This window comes from Pelobates fuscus, chromosome 3 (genome assembly GCF_036172605.1).
Source record: "Pelobates fuscus isolate aPelFus1 chromosome 3, aPelFus1.pri, whole genome shotgun sequence".
Lineage (NCBI taxonomy): Eukaryota > Metazoa > Chordata > Amphibia > Anura > Pelobatidae > Pelobates > Pelobates fuscus.
Window position 1 is genome coordinate 400,771,659 of NC_086319.1, and position 19,402 is coordinate 400,791,060.

Genomic DNA, 19,402 nt, shown 5'->3' on the forward strand with positions numbered 1-19,402 from the left:
AGCTACTGCTCTTAGACAAGGTGGAAGTCCGCTGGCCACTGCATCCAATTGCTTAGACATGTAGGCAACAGGTCTTTGCCATGATCCCAAGTACTGTGTCAATACTCCCACAGCCATTCTTCTTTGCTCGTGTACATATAAGTAGAATGGTCGTGTGTGATCAGGTAGACCTAATGCTGGGGCACTCATCAAAGCCTTCTTCACATCTTCAAATGCCGTTTGCTGTTCTTGGGTCCATAAGAAGGGGTCGTGCTCTGTACCTTTGATAGCTGCGTACAGAGGTTTTGCTAGTATCGCATAGCTGGGAATCCATATCCTACAGAAGCCTGCTGCCCCCAAGAATTCTCGCACTTGTCTTCTATTCTTGGGTATTGGTATTTGGCAGACAGCTTCTTTTCTCTCTGGCCCCATAATTCTTTGACCTTCAGAGATATGGAATCCCAGATACTTGACAGTTGGCAAACACAACTGAGCCTTCTTTCTAGACACCTTGTATCCTGCCTTCCAGAGAATGTGCAGTAGATCGTGCGTTGCTTGCTGACAGATTTCTTTTGTAACTGCTGCTATCAACAAGTCATCTACATATTGTAACAAGACACACTCTCCTGGGATGGACTCGAAATCCAGTAGATCTTGACTTAGGGCTGAACCAAATAGGGTAGGTGAATTTTTAAACCCTTGGGGCAGTCTTGTCCAAGTCATTTGGCGTTTTGAGCCCGTTACAGCGTTCTCCCATTGGAAAGCAAAAATACATTGACTTTCTGCGGCAATTCGGAGGCAAAAGAAGGCATCTTTGAGATCTAAGACTGTGAAGTAAGTAGCCCCGCCCGGAATTAAAGCAAGCAGGTTATATGGATTGGGTACAACTGGATGTATACTAACAACCGCATCATTGACTGCTCTCAAGTCCTGCACAGGTCGATACTCATCTGTACCGGGCTTTTGAACAGGCAGCAATGGGGTGTTCCAGGGGGAAGTACAGAATTTTAGGATACCATACCGTATGAACTTATCCAGATAGGATTGGATGTTCTTCTTAGCCTTCTGCGGGATGTGGTATTGTCTTAGGCTCACTGGATAAACCCCAAGTTTCAGTTCAATTTTTATAGGTGGAATATTGCGGGCCAGTCCTGGTGGGTTGTTCTCTGCCCAAACTCCTGGTATGTTAAATAATGTCTCATCACTCCTAGGGTTTTGGCTAGTCAACGCTGTATAAAGTCGCCACTCTTCTTCCTTTGGTACAGATAATGTCATGATACCTGAAGGTCCATTAAACTTTAAAGATGTTGTTCCATTTGGTAGGAACGTAATCTGCGCTTGTAATTTTGATAGCATATCACGTCCCAGCAATTGGACTGGACATTCAGGCATATAAAGGAATTGATGTTTTATTACGTGGCCTCCCAATGTACAGAGTCGACTTTTAAGAACCGGTTTTTCAGCACTTCTCCCAGTTGCTCCTATCACAGTAATAGTCCTTCCAGATGGAGGAGCAACTAGATTAGTCACCACTGAATGTTCAGCACCAGTGTCGATCATGAACGCACTCCTTTTCCCCCCTATTGATACATCGACCATAGGCTCCGCTCGACCAAGGGGGATGGAGCCCGGTCGGTATCAATAGTCCTCCATGACCGTGTCAGCCAATCCTACAAAGTCCCTACCTTCTCTATCGCGGGACCTTTGCGCTGCTGGAATATACCTGTCTTCCCTAACACTTCCTCTGTTCCCATTACTCCCTCTATAACCATTACTCCCTCCGGGGCCTCCTCTACCTCTCGCTCTGCCTCTAAAGTTTACATAACCTGTCCTAGGTCTGTCTCTCTCAGACTGTTCTCTTCGCGGACACTCATTTCTCCAATGCCCTTCTTCCTTACAGTAAGCGCACTGATTTCTACTTAGAGGTTCCTCATTCCACTTACTATCGCCTCTATCTGGGCCCCGTCTATCTACGCCTGCGATCGCTACCGCTAGCATATCAGCCTTTTTACGCATCTTGCGCTCTTCCTCTTTCTTGCTTTCTGTTTCCCTATTCATATAAACCTTGTTCGCTACCTCCATTAGTTGGGTGATTGACATACCTGCAAACCCTTCTAACTTTTGTAGCTTGCGCTTAATATCTCCGTAAGCTTGGCTGACAAAGGCGGAGTTCACCATTCGGGAATTATCTGCGTCTTCCGGATTAAAGGGGGTATACAAGCGGTATGCCTCCAATAATCGGTCATAAAAGACACTGGGCGCTTCATCGCTTTTCTGAATCACCTCAACTGTCTTCGACATGTTAATGGCTTTCTTTCCTCCTGCTTTCATGCCAGCAATTATAGCGTCTCTATAGGCTCTGAGTTGAGCCATATCAGCACCATTTACGTTCCAATCGGGATCGGTGTTGGGATAATGTGTTGCGGCCCATGCTGATGGATTGGCTTGGTTTAAAGTACGGGCTTTATCCTCTAGTGCTTTAATGGCTGCTTGATTTATTCTTGTCCTTTCCTCATTGTTAAATAAAGTCATTAATAACTGCTGGCAATCAGCCCATGTCGGGTTATGTGTCTGTACTATTGAGGTGAACAGATCAGTCATAGCTTGTGGTTTCTCAGTATACGAGGAATTGTGGGTCTTCCAGTTTAAAAGGTCGGTTGTTGTGAATGGAACGTATACAAAGACTGGGTCAGCATGTGCCATTTGGCCTGCGGCATCGAGATAGGCTGGCCCAGGATTCAGACGAAGAGGCATCTGATAGTGTCTTAATTGTTGGGCACCGGTCAACTGTCGGGTCTGTATGGGGCTACGTGGAGGGGCGTCAGTCATAGGTTCCAGTCGGGGAGAAATAGGGTATGGGGATGTGGGAGCTTGGTTTTGGGAAAAGGTTGTAAATAGAACACTTCGAGTCGAGCTAGATGAAGCTTGACCGGAAGTCTGAAGTGGCGCCAAATCAGGATATTCGTTTTTAATGGGGGTTGGTTCTGATTCCGGAAGGGGAGATTTAGTACGAGGGGGGGTGGATCCTGTACTGGAGGAGAAAGCGGAAGTGGATGAGGGTAATGAGGGGAGGGCTGCAGGACTTCCTGCGTTTGCGTCACTTCCTCTTAACGGAAAGTAAGGGGGCGGCAAAGGGATCTCGGACTCAGGGGGCGTGTCCAAAATGGGCCTAACACCAGTCCTAGTGGACGAACAAGTCCTAGCTACCATGAGGCGACATTGCTCCTCGTGGCATGTCCGGAGCCATTTTGGCGAGTCATTTACGGCCTGTCTCCAACAATCAACATAAGGAAACTGGCCGTAAAGTTCAGGCCTACCTGATACAGCCACGTGTAAGCGCTGTACCAGAGTTGGATCCAAACTGCCACGTGGCGGCCATGCCGCAACCAAAGTAGGCCACTCCCTAGTACACAAAGTGACCAAACGTACAGGAGACATTTTAACCCCAAAATCACAAGTTTTGAATCCCTTTTTAAAATTCTTCACCATACAAACTAAGGGATCCGGGATCGTTGACTGCGACGCACCCATACTTAACAATGGAACGTCGTCGACAACGAATACTATGCACGCGTACTATTCAACAGTCACACCCGTTTCCTCTGGCAACAGCACCACGTGGTACGGTTACCAAGTGAAACGTACACAATAACAATAAACACTCAGGGAATTCCCGTACACACACAGCTGTTACACCAGTCACTAGATAATCAATATTATGCCCTTTGGCGTAACTATACAGTCACCCACGCTATAATTCTCTATATACGAATTACCCGTCTATAACACACCCCAGTAACATCGTCTTTTACAAATAGCGGTTACAGTACGGTTAGCATAGGTCAAAGCACAAGTTAAGGTCACAATACAATTATTAGTGGTTATGGTGTTAAACATGCAATGGACGACAATGATTAGTACTTATATACAGTGTCAGTAAATATACAGGGTTATGGTACCGTGCACTATAATACAGCAACACACTATGAACACTCTCGCTAGACGGCTGAGCTCGCGCTATCTAACAAGATATACACTTTACTAAACAATCGTTAACACATTTACAATTCCCAACTAAACTATTGGCCAGTACCTTGAATGGACTACCTAAAAACAATCTACATACGTTTTGGTTAGCCACACTGCCCAATCACCACATATATAGCGAGCTAGAGGACCGAATTTACACAGACGCCTCTTAGTCGCACTATCAAAAGTCTAGTGGGTTCCAAATTTACACGCCTTCCCACTTAGCCCAGATAGGATGAGAACTAGCGAACCGAATTTACACAGACGCCGCTTAGTCTCCCGGTCCCTCCGACCTAGCGAACAAAATGTACACCCTAGAACGCTAGTCTAGACAAGACACCGGTGTCCGGCTAGGGCTATTTACACCAGAGCCCCGCCTGACTAACAGAATCAAACGGTCTGACTAAAGAGCGTTCGATCGAGCGGTGCGCCTTCGCTCCTTCCCTCCGACAGAGGGGGCAGATACACAGATTCAAAACCCCTTTGGGCCTACCGCACAATCGGTATACCCCTAGTGGGTCCTGCCGTCTAAAACAGCAGTTGTCTTACCTCCTCGTTCCTGAACCTGAGTTCACACTCATCGACGGGGACACCCCAGCACTTCTCACGTAGAGGCCGATGATCTCCTGGACAACAGACCAGTGGCGCCGAGACGAAGGGAGGTCCACGCAGAAGTTCAGGGGTGCAGCCGTAGAGAACGTGGGCAAAGATAGACCGTCTCACGCCTCTGCCTCTCAGCTACCGTTGAACGATGAGCTTCCCGGCCAATGCACCAAATGATACCGGAGAAACTGACGGAAGCCAAGCACAGAGAGATGGACACAGGTTTCTTCAGGAAGGAAGAGATTCTTTATTGGATCACCGATCGGGGCTCAGAGGGACTAGCGTCACCAAAATACAGCAAGTTCTGAGCCCCGGACAATAGTGCAGGCTCCTTATATAGGCACATAACTCCTCCCATATTAAGCTCCACCCGCACATTCTCTTAACCAATCAACACAAATAAGAATTAACTTCCTGTTTGACCGCATGGCTTGTCCAGCACAATGGAGGAGGGGGAAATACTACATCCTGTATTCTTGCACATGCTCCGTACACTACTGATCGTATCTTGCCTCGTGCAACCAACTGATCGATACGTCAGCATATGCACGTACACATGCCACGTGGTAATCTCGGCCTACTAAATTTATTTTTACCGAGATTCCACCACAACATGAGCTTCCGTGTGTGACTGTGTGACTGTTTTAATGTTTTCTGTCAATACGATTCTGTAATTGGGCCCATCATAATGGTCAGCACCAGGCCCAATGGGCTCTTAATCTGGCCCTGCCAACACACCAATGACAGCGAATTTAAAAACAGATCAGGTTGTTTTTTGTTTCTTCCCATGAAGCCCCAGATATCACCAGTTATTCAAAGATTATCAAATCTGCAAGAAACCAGCCCACGCCTCTTATATGTCTTTCTCTGCATACAACAAGGTGAACTGTATCTTTCTTTGGGACACTCTGTGAAAATTTGCAAGCCATATTGTTTCAGATCTGGGTACTGAGTCCCACATGTCCTAGTTTATAATATGACTATAGTAGGCAGGGCTGCCATCAGAAATGATGGGGCCTCTTACATACCTCAAGGTCTGGGCATCCAAGGCTCACACCCTGTGTCAGGGCACAAGGATGCAGTATGTGTGTTTCTTTAGTGGATCCATTGTCTGTGTGTAGGGGATGCAGTATGAGTGTGTGTAGTGGATGCAGGCAGGGCTGGCCTTAGGCTTTTGGGCACCCTGTGCAAAAAAAATTCACAGCGCCCCCCCCTTCCTGCTCCCCCTACCCCCACTTCTCCCCCCTTCCCCTTCCCTCCCCTTCCCACACACCCTGTCACACACACAGACAGACAGCCACACACACACACACACGCAGGCAGTCACACACATACAGCCACACACAAACAACCACACACACAGACATAGAATGTGATGGCAGATAAGAACCATTCGACCCATCTTGTCTGCCCAGACAGTCACACATAGGCAGTTACACACACACAGGCAGACAGTCTCACACACACACATACAGGCAGATAGTCTCACACACAGGCAGACAGTTATACACACAGACACAGTCAGACACACACACACACAGGCAGACAGTCACACACACAGACAGTAACACACACACACACAAAAGGGCAGACAGTCACACACACAGGCAGACAGCCACGCACACAGGCAGACAGTCACACGCGCACACACACACACACACAGGCAGACAGTCACACAGGCAGACAGTCAAACACACAGACAGTCACACACACACACACAGGCAGACAAACACACAGACAGTCACACACACAGGCAGACAGTCCCACACACACAGGCAGACAGTCAAACACACAGACAGTCACACACACACAGGCAGACAGTCAAACACACAGTCAGTCACACACAGAGGCAGACAGTCTCACACACACACACACACACACACAGGCAGATAGTTATACACACAGACACAGTCAGTCACACACACAGACAGTAACACACACACACACACACACAAAAGGGCAGACAGTCACACACACAGGCAGACAGTCACACGCGCACACACACACACACACACACACACACACACACAGGCAGACAGTCACACACACACACACAGGCAGACAGTCACACAGGCAGACAGTCAAACACACAGACAGTCACACACACACACAGGCAGACAAACACACAGACAGTCACACACACAGGCAGATAGTCTCACACACACAGGCAGACAGTCAAACACACAGACAGTCACACACACACAGGCAGACAGTCAAACACACAGACAGTCACACACACAGGCAGACAGTCACACACACAGTCAGTCAATCACACATAGTTACCTCTATTCATTATGGAGGTGGAAGTAGTGCAGCTCCAGGATTCTGGTTGTTGGGGAAAGCAGGGACTCTTTCCTGCTTCCCCGGCAGCAGTTCCACGGCACGTTTAAAAAGTGTGTGTGTAGTGGATGCAGTGTGTATAGTGAACGCAATGTTGGTGTTTGTGTAGTGGATGTGATGTGTAGTGGATACAGTGTGTGTGTAGTGGATGCAGTGTGTGTGGGTGTAGTGAATGCAGTTTGTGTGTGTAGTCCTGTGTAGTGGATGCAGAGTGGATGTGTAGTGAATGCAGTGTGTATAGTGAATGCAATGTGTGTGTTTGTGTAGTTAATGTGGTATGTAGTGGATCCAGTGTCTTTGTAGTGATGCAGGGAGTGCAAAGTGGATCTAGTGTGTTGATATATATGTAAAGTAGGATAGGATTGCATTATGTGAGAAAAGATTGTTTGTTTTTTACATTTTTAATTGTTATTCATTTTATTCCCCCCTCCCTGCCTCTTACCTGTGACCATGGTGAGGGAACATTGCACTCCTTGGTGGTCTGGTGGCATTGTGCAGGCTGCCAGGTGCTATGTAGTGAAGAGGGGGTACAACAAAGGCCATCTTCAGCTTCCAGCAGCTCCTTTCTCCAACTCTTGCGAGACCGATCTGAGTGTCACACGGATTGCTGCCAAGATTACCGGGGGTAATGCTCCGATGGCCAGGTGCTTGTGAGAGTTTGAAAGAACTTCTGGAAGCTGAAGATCATGTGTGCTGGGTCCCCTCTTCACTATGCAGACTTCCGGGGGCCTGTGGCACATATAGAAATAATCGCTATATATATGTGCAATTGGGAATGTGGGGCCTGGGCTCTGTGACAACTGTCATGGTTGTCACACCCTGATGGTTGCCTGATGACAGGCTAAATTGGATGTTTATTTTCATTCCCCTGAGGAAGTCTGAGTTCGACGAAATGCGTAGGGCTAACAACTTTTATTATCACTTTGTTATTTTTGTTATTGTTTATTCCATGTGTTATTTGCCACATTTATAAATTGTAGCTGCGAGTACTCCTAGACTTCCTTTTATCCAACTACATGGACCGGTACTGGGGACTGCAAGACTTTATTGATGGGCCTTTTATTCATTTTTATCCTGTAAGTGTACCAGATTAAAGCGTGTTTAATACTTTACATTTTAGTGTTGTACTATATTTGTTTCAATTTTCTTTACATATGAGTCTTCAGAATATTAAACGCTGAATATCCGGAATCTTCACCATATTGGTGAGCCTAAACTTGTTTGAATTTTGTGAGTGCAACCTTGAAATTTAGAAGTTTTAAGGTTTTTTTTTGGTTTTTTTTACTATATTGCCCTATCAATTGTTTCTCAAATTTTGTGTTTTAGACATATCTTAGTTTTGCTAATACAGCTCCAACCCCTGTTTCTGAGGAATTTTCTTGAAGTATGTAAGGCAAGGTGGGATCAGGATGTACCGGAATAGGAGTGGAGGCAAATTATGTATCACGTATTCATCCGAACATAAAAATGTGATTAATGGCATTTACTGTTCTGGCAGGAAAAGTTGTGCCGAGCAACATTACTGTCCTGACAGGAAAAGTTGTGCCAAGCAGCAATCAATCCACAGGAGGGTTTGTGCTGAACAGCAATCATGCAAATAGGAAACTGGTAACTGCCTTTGGGGTCAAAGGCCAGTTAAAACCAATCAGATCCACAGGCGGGGTATTTAGGCCCAGTTCTCCTCTTGCTCAGTGCCCTGTCGTGGTTTCCCTTGATGTTGTCCAAGAGTGCGTTATTGATTCTGGTCATTCTGATTATTTGACTTTGGTATTAATTTTGACTTCCCTCTTTTCTGGCATCCCTGACCCCTGGCTTTTCCTTATCGTTGTGTCTCTTTCTGTGTCCCTTGACCTTGGCTATTCCTGACTATTCTTTGGTACGTTAGTCCGGCCATTCTAAGGTCTGGTATACGTTACCTATCAATCCTCTGTGTTACACAATTCTACGTGCTGGATTATACTGTAAACCTGACATTATGCTTTCAAGTTTTCAAACGCCTTCAGTGCTTCATGTGAGCAAAGTTTTACATTAACTTCTTTTTTTAGGTTTCGTTGAATCCATAGAAAACCCTTTAGAGATATAATGTACGCTAGGAATGCAATTTGGGTTTGGTCAAAAAGACACTTTTCTAGTTTGCAATACAAACCACTCTATAGTAGTCTGGTTAGTACTTTCTTGACGTGTACGTGATGTGATTCCTTACCATTGGAATAAATCAATATGTCATCGAGGTAGACAATAGCACAGTCATATAAGAAGTCACTTAGTACATCGTTCCAATCAAATCCTGGAAGACAGCAGGAGCGTTAAATAAACCAAAGGCATTACGGTAGATAATGCCTATAACGGGTATTAAATGCTGTCTTCCATTCATCTACTTTATGTATTTTGACTTAATTGTAAGCACCCTAAGATCCAATTTGGTGAATGCAGTAGCACCTTTTAATTAATCAGAGAGAGTAGTGCCTATAGGGTAATGGAGAGACACACTGATAGTAGTATCACAAAATGGGGGATAACCCCTAAATTGTTAACTAGGATTGAGAAAAGAAAAAGAAAAAAAAACTACCAGCAGGTGTATCTCTAGCTAAGAGAGTTTTGAATTAGTGCCAACGTTAAAACTTAACTTTTAATATAATTTAATAAAATAGAAGATAAGATAAAAGCAAATTAAGCAAGGCGTTCAGTCCTTCCTGTGGCCACACTACCTAGTATTATATACAGGAAGGACTGAGCGCCTTGCTTGATTTGCTTTTCTTATCTTCTACTTTATTAAATTATATTAAAAGTTAAGTTTCCATGATATGATCTCTCCCTTCTCTCAGTTATTTTTTTTTCAACCACAGAAATCCTAAAACCACTTGGAATATCATTAAAGAAAACATAATTGTGTTCTAAAATAAATTGAACTGAAATGACAATAACATTTCTCACATATGGAGATATCTTTCGCCAAAAAATAATCTATAGCCTTAGGTCCCAAACTGTGCTCAGTTTGCCCAACTATATATTATATAGTTCAATTTATTTGAAAACAGAATTATTTTTTCTTTAATGATAAATATTATTTACAAATCACAGGGAGCGCCATGGGCACCAGGTTCGCCTCCAGCTTTGCCAACACATACCGTATATACTTGAGTATAAGCCGACCCGAATATAAGCCGAGGCCCCTAATTTTACCCCAAAAAACTGGGAAAACTTATTGACTCGAGTATAAGACTAGGGTGGGAAATGCTACTGGTAAATTTCTAAATAAAATTAGATCCTAAAAAAATTATATTAATTGAATATTTATTTACAGTGTGTGAATATAATGAATGCAGTGTGTGTGTATGAATGCAGTGTGTGTATATGAGTGCAGTGTGTGTATAAGTGCAGTGTGTGTGTATGAGTGCAGTGTGTGTGTGTATGAATGCAGTGTGTGTGTATGAATGCAGTGTGTGTGTATGAGTTCAGTGTGTGTATGAGTGCAGTGTGTGTGTATCAGTGCAGTGTGTGTATCAGTGCAGTGTGTTTATGAGTGCAGTGTGTGTGTATGAGTGCAGTGTGTGTGTGTGTGTTGCAGAGCCTTGGTGGTGGGTGGGCATTTTTATTATTATTTTATTTAAATAATTTTAATTTTTGTTGTTGTATTATTTTTTATTTTATTATTTTTATTTTATTATTATTTTATTTTATTATTATTTTTATTTTTTTTGTCCCCCCTCCGTGCTTGATACATGGCAGGGAGGGGGGCTCTCACTCCCTGGTGGTCCAGTGGCATTGGCAGTTCAGTGGAGGGGGGCTGGCAGGAAGCACTTACCTCTCCTGCAGCTCCTGTCAGCTCCCTCCTCCTCCGCACCGGTCCGGTCAGCTCCTCTGTCAGCTCCCACTGTAAGTCTCGCGAGAGCCGCGGGGTCATAGCGCGGCTCTCACAAGACTTACACTGGGAGCTGACCGGACCGGCGCGGAGGAGAAGGGAGCTGACAGGAGCTGCAGGAGAGGTAAGTAAGAGCTTCCTGCCAGCCCCCCTCCACTGAACTGCCAATGCCAGCCCCACACAGCCCCATTGTCTGTATTATGGCAATGTAAATTGCCATAATACAGACATTGACTCAAGTATAAGTCGAGTTGGGGTTTTTCAGCGCAATAAAATGTGCTGAAAAACTCGATTTTTTCTATTTGTGTCCTGATTTGTACTAAAACTTGGTGACAGATTGCAACAGAAAGTTAAAATCTGAAAATGAACTAAATGCACTGGAATAAACTTTCCCAAGTTATGACATTTTGTATTTATATTTTCTACTATGAGTGTTATTATGCATTGTTTTTATGTTTGTTTAAAGTATGAGCTACGTAACATAATGAAGTCAGCATAGGCTTCCTTCCAATCTAAAATGTAGTTTAGCAAGTGTATCTTGTTTATAAAGACAGATTTTTAAACACATTTTTATATAGTTTAAAGACACAATTCAGTATTATTGCTGAGGAGCTCTGTTATACTTTCACATACACCAACAATAATGAAATAAAACTGGGACAAGGGTTTTGGGTCAAGATAGGGACACATGAAGGTCAATATGGTGCATGGCAGTGCTTATGGATTTTCGAGTGTTCCTTTAACATGTTCACAGTCTCTCCTGTCAAACACAGAAAATATTTTATTTAGTAATCAATCAACTCTTCTCATGGTGACTTACATTAAGAATTGTGGAGTTTTTAATTATAATCCTGACTGAATATTACCAGATTCTGCTTTTTGAGTTGTTATATTTTAAGTTTTCCCATGAGATGTTGCTTTGAGTTCATGTCAGATCGGAACAATATAATAAAACATTTTGGGATAAACATGCAAATCAGCAGGGCCCAGCTTGAAGATAGAATGGCAAAGACCTCCATGGCCACTGAGTACTTCCCAGTGGAACTAAGAGAAGCCGGGATATAGGACACCCATACACTGAGGAAGGCCAGCATGCTGAAGGTGATGAACTTGGCTTCATTGAAACTGTCAGGAAGTCTTCTGGCCAAGAAGGCAACAATGAAACTGATGGTGGCCAGGAAACTAAGATATCCCAACATGGACCAGAAGGCTGTGGGTGAACCTTCATTACATTCAACAATGATAATTCCTGGTTGGGTTTGAGTGTTTTCTGCTGGGAAAGGAGGGGCAAATGAAATCCACGAGATGCACAAAATTATTTGTAGTAAGCTGGATAAAGCTATTATTATGTAGGAAACATTTAAATACATAAAGGGAATCAACACAGTAAAGGAGGAGACTATATTTAAAAGAAGAAAAACTACCACAACAAGAGGACATAGTCTTAAATTAGAGGGACAAAGGTTTAGAGGTTTAGAGCCTAGCATAGCACGCCCGCCATCCTTAATGGGTTAAAGGTCAATATTAGCTGGGAGGTATTAACATACATTTACACGTAGTAGTTAGGGAACATACTGCACTTCAGTCAGTGTAAAAATACACCTCTTTTTAATCCCCTCATTTATTCCAGACACAAAGTATAACAAATAATAACAGTAGACAAGAAGTTACTGAGGAACCTGCCCGAATGACCTTTACCTTTTACAAAAATGCCCCATTTTTCGTTTTTCATTTATATCTCTTACATTCCTTGCTGCCATATTACAGATCTCTCTCTGTTCCCATCTGGCCTTAATTTGTAAGTATCTTCTCCCTATTTAGTTGAGCCTCACCCCTTCTTGTTTGCCAGTTCATTAACCCCATAGTGAGCAGAATGTTTTTTAAGTTTTCTTACCGTTAAGGAACAGGGCTGTTTTTACATTTCTGCTGTGTTTTCCTCTTACTCATTTACTGTACCCACACATATTATATACTGTGTTTCCGCAATTAAATGGTCTTCCAATGGATACCATTATTTTTATCATATCATATAATTTACTATAAAAGCAATTATAATATATGATGAAAAAATGTAAAGAAACACACTTTTTCAAACTTTGACCCGCAAAAACTGTTACGCATCTACAACTGCCAAAAACATCAATGCTAAATAGTTTCAACATTTTCTCCTCAGTTCCTGTTATGTGTTACAGACAAAAACACCCCAATATGTGTTCAGCAACATCTCCTGAGTATAACAGTGCCCCCAATGTACAGGTTGTATGGGTTTTTGCAAACCTACAGGGATCAAATTTAGGGCTTTCCTCTTTTCCGTGTTTGCACGTTGAAATTTGCCAGATTGGTTTGCTGGACCCATGTTGCCTTTGAGACCCTATGGCAGCCCAGGAATGAGAGCTCAGGCAGGCCCCCTGCAGGCACTGCACAAGCCGGCTATTCCGGCCATGTGATAGCGAGGACCCCGCTATCACATTGCCCGGGATGGCCGGATCAGCCAGTGGGGGTCTGCCTGAGCTTCCAGCACACACATAGAAATATAGTTTTACATTTTCTAAAGCTACTTAAAATCACAAATGTCAGCAAACAAACATGGAGATTCAGTTCCACCATATGGCCATATTATTTTAAATCCACCACTACTCCACAGTACCTTGTTATCAGTGGGTCCTAATTTAATTCCAAGGTGGGAGACAAAGTAAATAGTTCTAGTGCTAAATGAGATAAAGTGTATTTCAATAATCTGTTGCCAATTGCATTGTGGATATATAAAATGCAAGATGATTGTGATAAACACAATTCAAAAAAATGCAGTGTCAAAACTAAACAATGAATGTGATAGTACTTTGATGTATAAACAGGGTGGCCCATAACGCCCTACCCATCCAGCGCACAGATACACTGGATACATAAGATATATGGATGTGTAGGGACTTACGGGCCACCCTGTACTCACAATGCATATCATATTTGCTCAACGTCACGTATAAGCTGTCTCCAGTGTTCTCGCCATCTACAGAGAGACTGAGGTATTCCACACCGTGGTCTTTTTTGAAGATACCGACCACGGTGTATACTGAACCAGGATTCCATCAGCCAGCACCTTCACCATGTTCCTGCAACTTCACACAGCTGCCAGTGGTCCGTCTATCCTCCATGGCTGAGCTGAGTGCTCAGTAACAGTCAGCATTTTCATTGGCAGTCCTATTTTTATTTTTCTCTGTCCTATCTCCTGCTGCGGCAAAAGGGGGGGGGGTTTCACCTCAGGTGGGGTTCCACACCGAGGTTAAGGCACTCTTCACACTGTTCACAGAGTTTTAATAGGGTTGTGTTCCAGGTCGCTGGCATTTATTTTATTATTTTTATATTGACACAAACGGATACAGCACACCCACACGCTAGGTTGCAAATACATTGCGGCAAGCATGTCAATTTATATATTTTTTAAATTTGTACCTAAATAACAAGGCATGATGATAGTCAGTATATCAAAAATGTTTTCACTCCATAAACTGAATTAATAATGTTCCCATGAATACACTTACCTGTCTTGTTAGAAATCTGGCCCAGAGGACAGAGAATACATTCAAAACAACAGACAGGCAAATCCCTCCGTAACACCTTTCTAAAACCAACAAGACAGCTTGGGGTACAGACAGACACAGGTACCTGTAGGATAAAAACATAGCAATCCATTATTTCTTACATAAATAACTTATTAGACTTAGATATTCATTTCAAACTAAACTGCTATTCAAACGAATTTGGGCTGATGGCTGATGGCGGATGGCGGAATTCCAAGTCATGTGCGAAGTGAGAAATAGGAGAAGCAGTAAAATATGTATACACTTAGGTTTGAAAATATTTGGACACTAACACGAGTTTTGGTATATCAGCTGTTTACCAAAATAAATTGGGTAAAAAATTGGTGGAAGGGTTTAGGAATTACAGCTCTTTAATATTTAGCCCTCTTTTCCAGTGGACCAAAAGTGGACCAAACGTAATTGGACAATTGACAAGTTTACTCAGGTAAAAAGTCAGGGGTTCATTCACATTTGGAAGCTATTGCTCTGAACCCACAGCAGGCGGGCAAAGAAGCTTTTAAGTGAAACAGGCAACCCTTATGCTAAAAAAAAAAACAATCAATCAAACAGAGAGATAGCATGGACATTACGAGTGGCCAGATCAACAGTTTGGTACATTCTGATAAGAACACACTGTTGAGCTCTGCAACACAAAGGCATGGACATCCAAGGAAAACAATAGTGGTGGATGACTGTACGATGGTAAAGAATAACCTCTTCATAACATCCAGCCAAGTGAAGAGCGCTCTCTAGGAGGTAAGCATATAATTTAAAATATCTAAAGAGAAGGCATCATGAGAGCAAATATAGAGGGTGCACCACAAGGTGCAAGCTACTCATAATCCTTTAGTAGAGAAGTAGAAAGGACAGATTAGACTTTGCCAAAAAAAACTGTTAAAGAAACCAGCCAAGTTCAGGAACAGCATTCTTTGGACAGATACAACTAAGTTTAAACTTTACTGGAATGACTGGAAAAAAAAGTATGGAGAAGGCTTGGTACTGCTCATGATCCAAATCATACCACTGTAATCTGTGAAATACGGTGGAGAAAGTGTGATGTCATAGGTATGCATGGCTTCCAATGGCACTGGGTCACTAGTGTTTATTGATGATGTGACAGAAACAGCCTGATAAACTATGAAGTGTGTAGGGATATATCGTCTGCTGAGATTCAGCCAAATTCAGCAAAGTTGGATGGATGGTCCTTCACTTTACAGATGGACAATGACTCAAAACATACTGTAAAATCAACGCAGGGTTTTTTTAAGGCAAAGAAGTTAAATATTCTGCAATGGCTAAGTTAATCACATGACCTCGAACAGATCGAGCATGCATTTCACTTGCTGAAGTCAAAACATAAGGCAGAAAAACCCACGAACAACAACTGAAGAAAACTGCAGCAAAGGCCTGGAAAAGCATCACAAAGCTGTTTAGTCATGTTCATGCATTGCAGACTTCAAGCAGTCATTGCTTGAAAAGGATTCTCGAAAAAGTATTAAAGATTTAAATTTTTTTGTATGATTGTGTTCATTTGTTTAATTACATTTGTGCCCTTGGAATAAACGTTTTAATGCAATATTTTTGTTCAACCCCTTGAATTAAAGCTGAAAGTCTGCACTTCAGTTGCATCTTGGCTGTTTCATTTCAAATCCATTGTGGTGGCATACAGAACCAGACCAAAATTATGAAAATTGTGTCAGTGCCCAAATATTGGAAACAAATTGAGAATTCCACCTGAAATCAAACACTCAGAGACTGAACACCAGCCGGAAGGAAGAAGGTATGTGCATAAGGAGTGTCAAGGGTAGAGTCCCGGATGAAACACAGTGCATCCACAAGTACATCATGAAGATGGCTCCCAAACATGGACTGCTAAAGGAATGCCTAAGACAACAACAGATATAGGATACAGGAAAAGAAGAGGTTCTATGGCAAGACATGCCTCTCCACGGGTTGTACCTCCAGCAGATAGTGGATGTGGCTCACACTGTGATATCCTATTAGTGGTTGGACAGAATGACAGCCCTGAAGCACTAATCCTAGCATCATAGTAACAAAACTTAGCACCAGATTAATAGACGTGGACAGCTGAGATTGCTGTCCAGAAGAGTGCAGTTCTAGGAACCGATAAAATACTGCACAGAACCCTCAGACTCCCATGCCTCTAGTAGGGTATCCAAGAATGAGGACTAGACAAAAATGTATACCACTCAGGAAGAGTGAGAAAATCTATATATAGCCCGCACAGAACCCTCAGTATACTGCACAGAACCCTCAGACTCCCATGCCTCTAGTAGGGGATCCAAGAATGAGGACTAGACAAAAATGTATACCACTCAGGAAGAGTGAGAAAATCTATATATAGCCCGCACAGAACCCTCAGTATACTGCACAGAACCCTCAGACTCCCATGCCTCTAGTAGGGGATCCAAGAATGAGGACTAGACAAAAATGTATACCACTCAGGAAGAGTGAGAAAATCTATATATAGCCCTTTATCAATATTAATCTAAACTCATTGTCTAAAACATTTGCTCTTTCACTACTGTGCCTTCATGGGCAGCTACTTCATCCATCTGTTCGTGTCCACATGTCAAGTCATGAAAATTAACTAAACCCTTTCATAACTAGCATTATATCCAAAGAAATGTATTAGTCTCTAAAAACAAAAGGCCCAGGTAAAAAGAAAGTCTAGGAAGTAATTAAATAATATGGCTCAGATTATAACACTGGCTCTTTGACACTTGTTTTGCTGGTCAGGCGGCTCTTCAATTGGACCTTATGAGAAGGTGTAATAATTTGACAGGGTCCTTTTTAAACCATTATTGTCCATCATCTTTGTTCCAGGGAATTCCTACTGAATTTGGATATTTTTGTTTTTTAGTGTTTCATTCTAGGGGGTTAAAAGGGAGAATTTATAGGAGGAGACCAGGACTAACGTTTCTCAGGAAGCTACCAGGAATTAAATAGTCATGGTATTGTCATAAAATAGTCTTCTGATGCCTCAAGCTTTACAAGCATACATTAGTATCATTATTCATATAGTAGCTTCTTTTTATCCCACATTGGTAAATTTTGGTAAAATTTGCTAATTTTTTATATATGATCAAAGTAGTAATTTGAATAGATTATTTTTTATTATTAAATTCTAACACTAGATGTGTGTATTAAAGATATTTACATTATGTGTTTAACATATTATCAGCAACACACGTGGATGGTCAGTTTAACTGAAATCCAGAATCAGATAAGAATTGCCCATAAGACATACTCCTTACCAGCAACTAATTATATCATGAGGGAGCCTATGCTTAATGGAGGTTTCTACAAGTTGCTAATTTAGACTAAGTTGAAACTCGGGGCCTCTATGCCAACTATTTAAAACTACCTGATGCCTCTATATCTGTTACAAACTATGACAAACTCTTTGAAAATTGACAGAAATCTATGACTGATTGACTATAGAGATAACAGTTTTTCATGTCATTTTTGTCATTGTAATTGGAAATTTTATTATTCTTATATGAGATATTCTCTGAATATTTTCATGCATGTTACATATTATTACTAATTATTTGTCATAATAAATAATATTTTTATAACCGGTTGTGATTAATGTGTGAAATATAAATCGCTAACAAATGTGCTCCAAGGTCTATAAGAGTTAAAATAGTGAAAAAGTGACCCATATCTCACAATAAACAGTAAAATGATAGGCTAATGGTCCTTGATTTTTGTAACCTCTTTAAAACCTGTCTCACAATTCCAAACAAATGTCAAGCATCGTCCTTTACGAACTCTGGATTGTAATTTAACCTTTGTATGGCATCATCTGTACGTTAATAATATATAAATACACCTCTATTGAAGAATCCTCAGGCTCGTTACACCGAAGGCTCATCGAACACGACTCTCAGTTTTAATCTCGGTCCTGAATGTATAAAGTTCTACTGTCACCTTCTAGTTCTGTTTTATGGTTGCCCATTGCAAAGGGCCGTAGATGATTAAAGTGCTTTATTAATATTGAGAATTAAATATTTTTTTTTACCTGTTGTTGGTCAGTACCCCATATCAGTGCACTTGTATTGATAAGAAAGCTGTTCCCATTGGCCTGAGTAGTATCATAGCTGCCCACTTTCACATGTCTCGTTGTGCCATCTGTATTCATTTGCCAGTTTATTATATCATACATGGCAGGTGGGTCTCCATTTTGGTCAAAGAACAGTTCTCTTCCATTACTTAGTTTCACTTTCACATTCTGGATGTAGTGAGACAGCTGTGAACCAGATAAAGGGTGCCAACAATATCATTCATGGATTTTATTGCGATTACATTTGTACCATAGAATTTAATTATAAATTCCCTTGTCTGAAACCCTACCTCTGATTAATCACGGTGTAAAGATTTCTGGATAATAACTATTTTCTAAGTATATACGTAGCCTAATTTAACAAGTGTGCTCCAACCTGATACTGAAAATAAACCTCATATTTACAAGCATGAACAATGAACTATACAATTATCACTAGAAATTATAACCACACTAAAGTACAATAAAAACAAACAAACAGATAGACTAAAGCCCCCAAAACCTCCAACATTTTCTAAAATGTAGTTACAAACTATGAAAAAACATAAAATACTAGCACTTTAGAGGTTGTGAAGGAGAGATTGAAAATTATAGTGAGAAGCAGAGCAAGAGAACAAGATAGGGTGTAGATGAGATATGAGGGAATAGGATCAAGGAAACAGGTGGTGGGGTGGGAAGACCAAAGAAGAGCATATACGTCTTCCAGTGTTGTGGGTGCTAATGAGTGGAGCAAGTGGGATTGGAGGGAGTATTTGTAGGGGAAGGAGAGAGATTAGAGATCAAACTGCACATTTTAGAGCATTCTTTTATTGTGGCCAGTTTAAGGCACACCTGTGCAATAATCATGCTGTCTAATCAGCATCTTGATATGCCACACCTGTGAGGTGGGTGGATTATCAGATATGATATATAAGAGGGCTA

At 41.9% G+C, this 19,402-nt stretch overlaps 1 protein-coding gene across 1 annotated transcript in view; it reads right to left on the reverse strand.

Moving 5' to 3' along the window:
* The window catches only part of LOC134601923 (extracellular calcium-sensing receptor-like), a 54,260-nt gene that overhangs the window by 23,711 nt on the left and 11,147 nt on the right, over positions 1 to 19,402 (reverse strand). Inside the window, exons 3-4 of the mRNA XM_063446428.1 lie at positions 18,440 to 18,667; positions 14,353 to 14,476 (exon numbers count right to left, since the gene is read on the reverse strand). Of these exons, the coding sequence (XP_063302498.1) occupies positions 14,353 to 14,476; positions 18,440 to 18,667 (352 nt within the window). The remainder of the gene's footprint in view (positions 1 to 14,352; positions 14,477 to 18,439; positions 18,668 to 19,402) is intronic.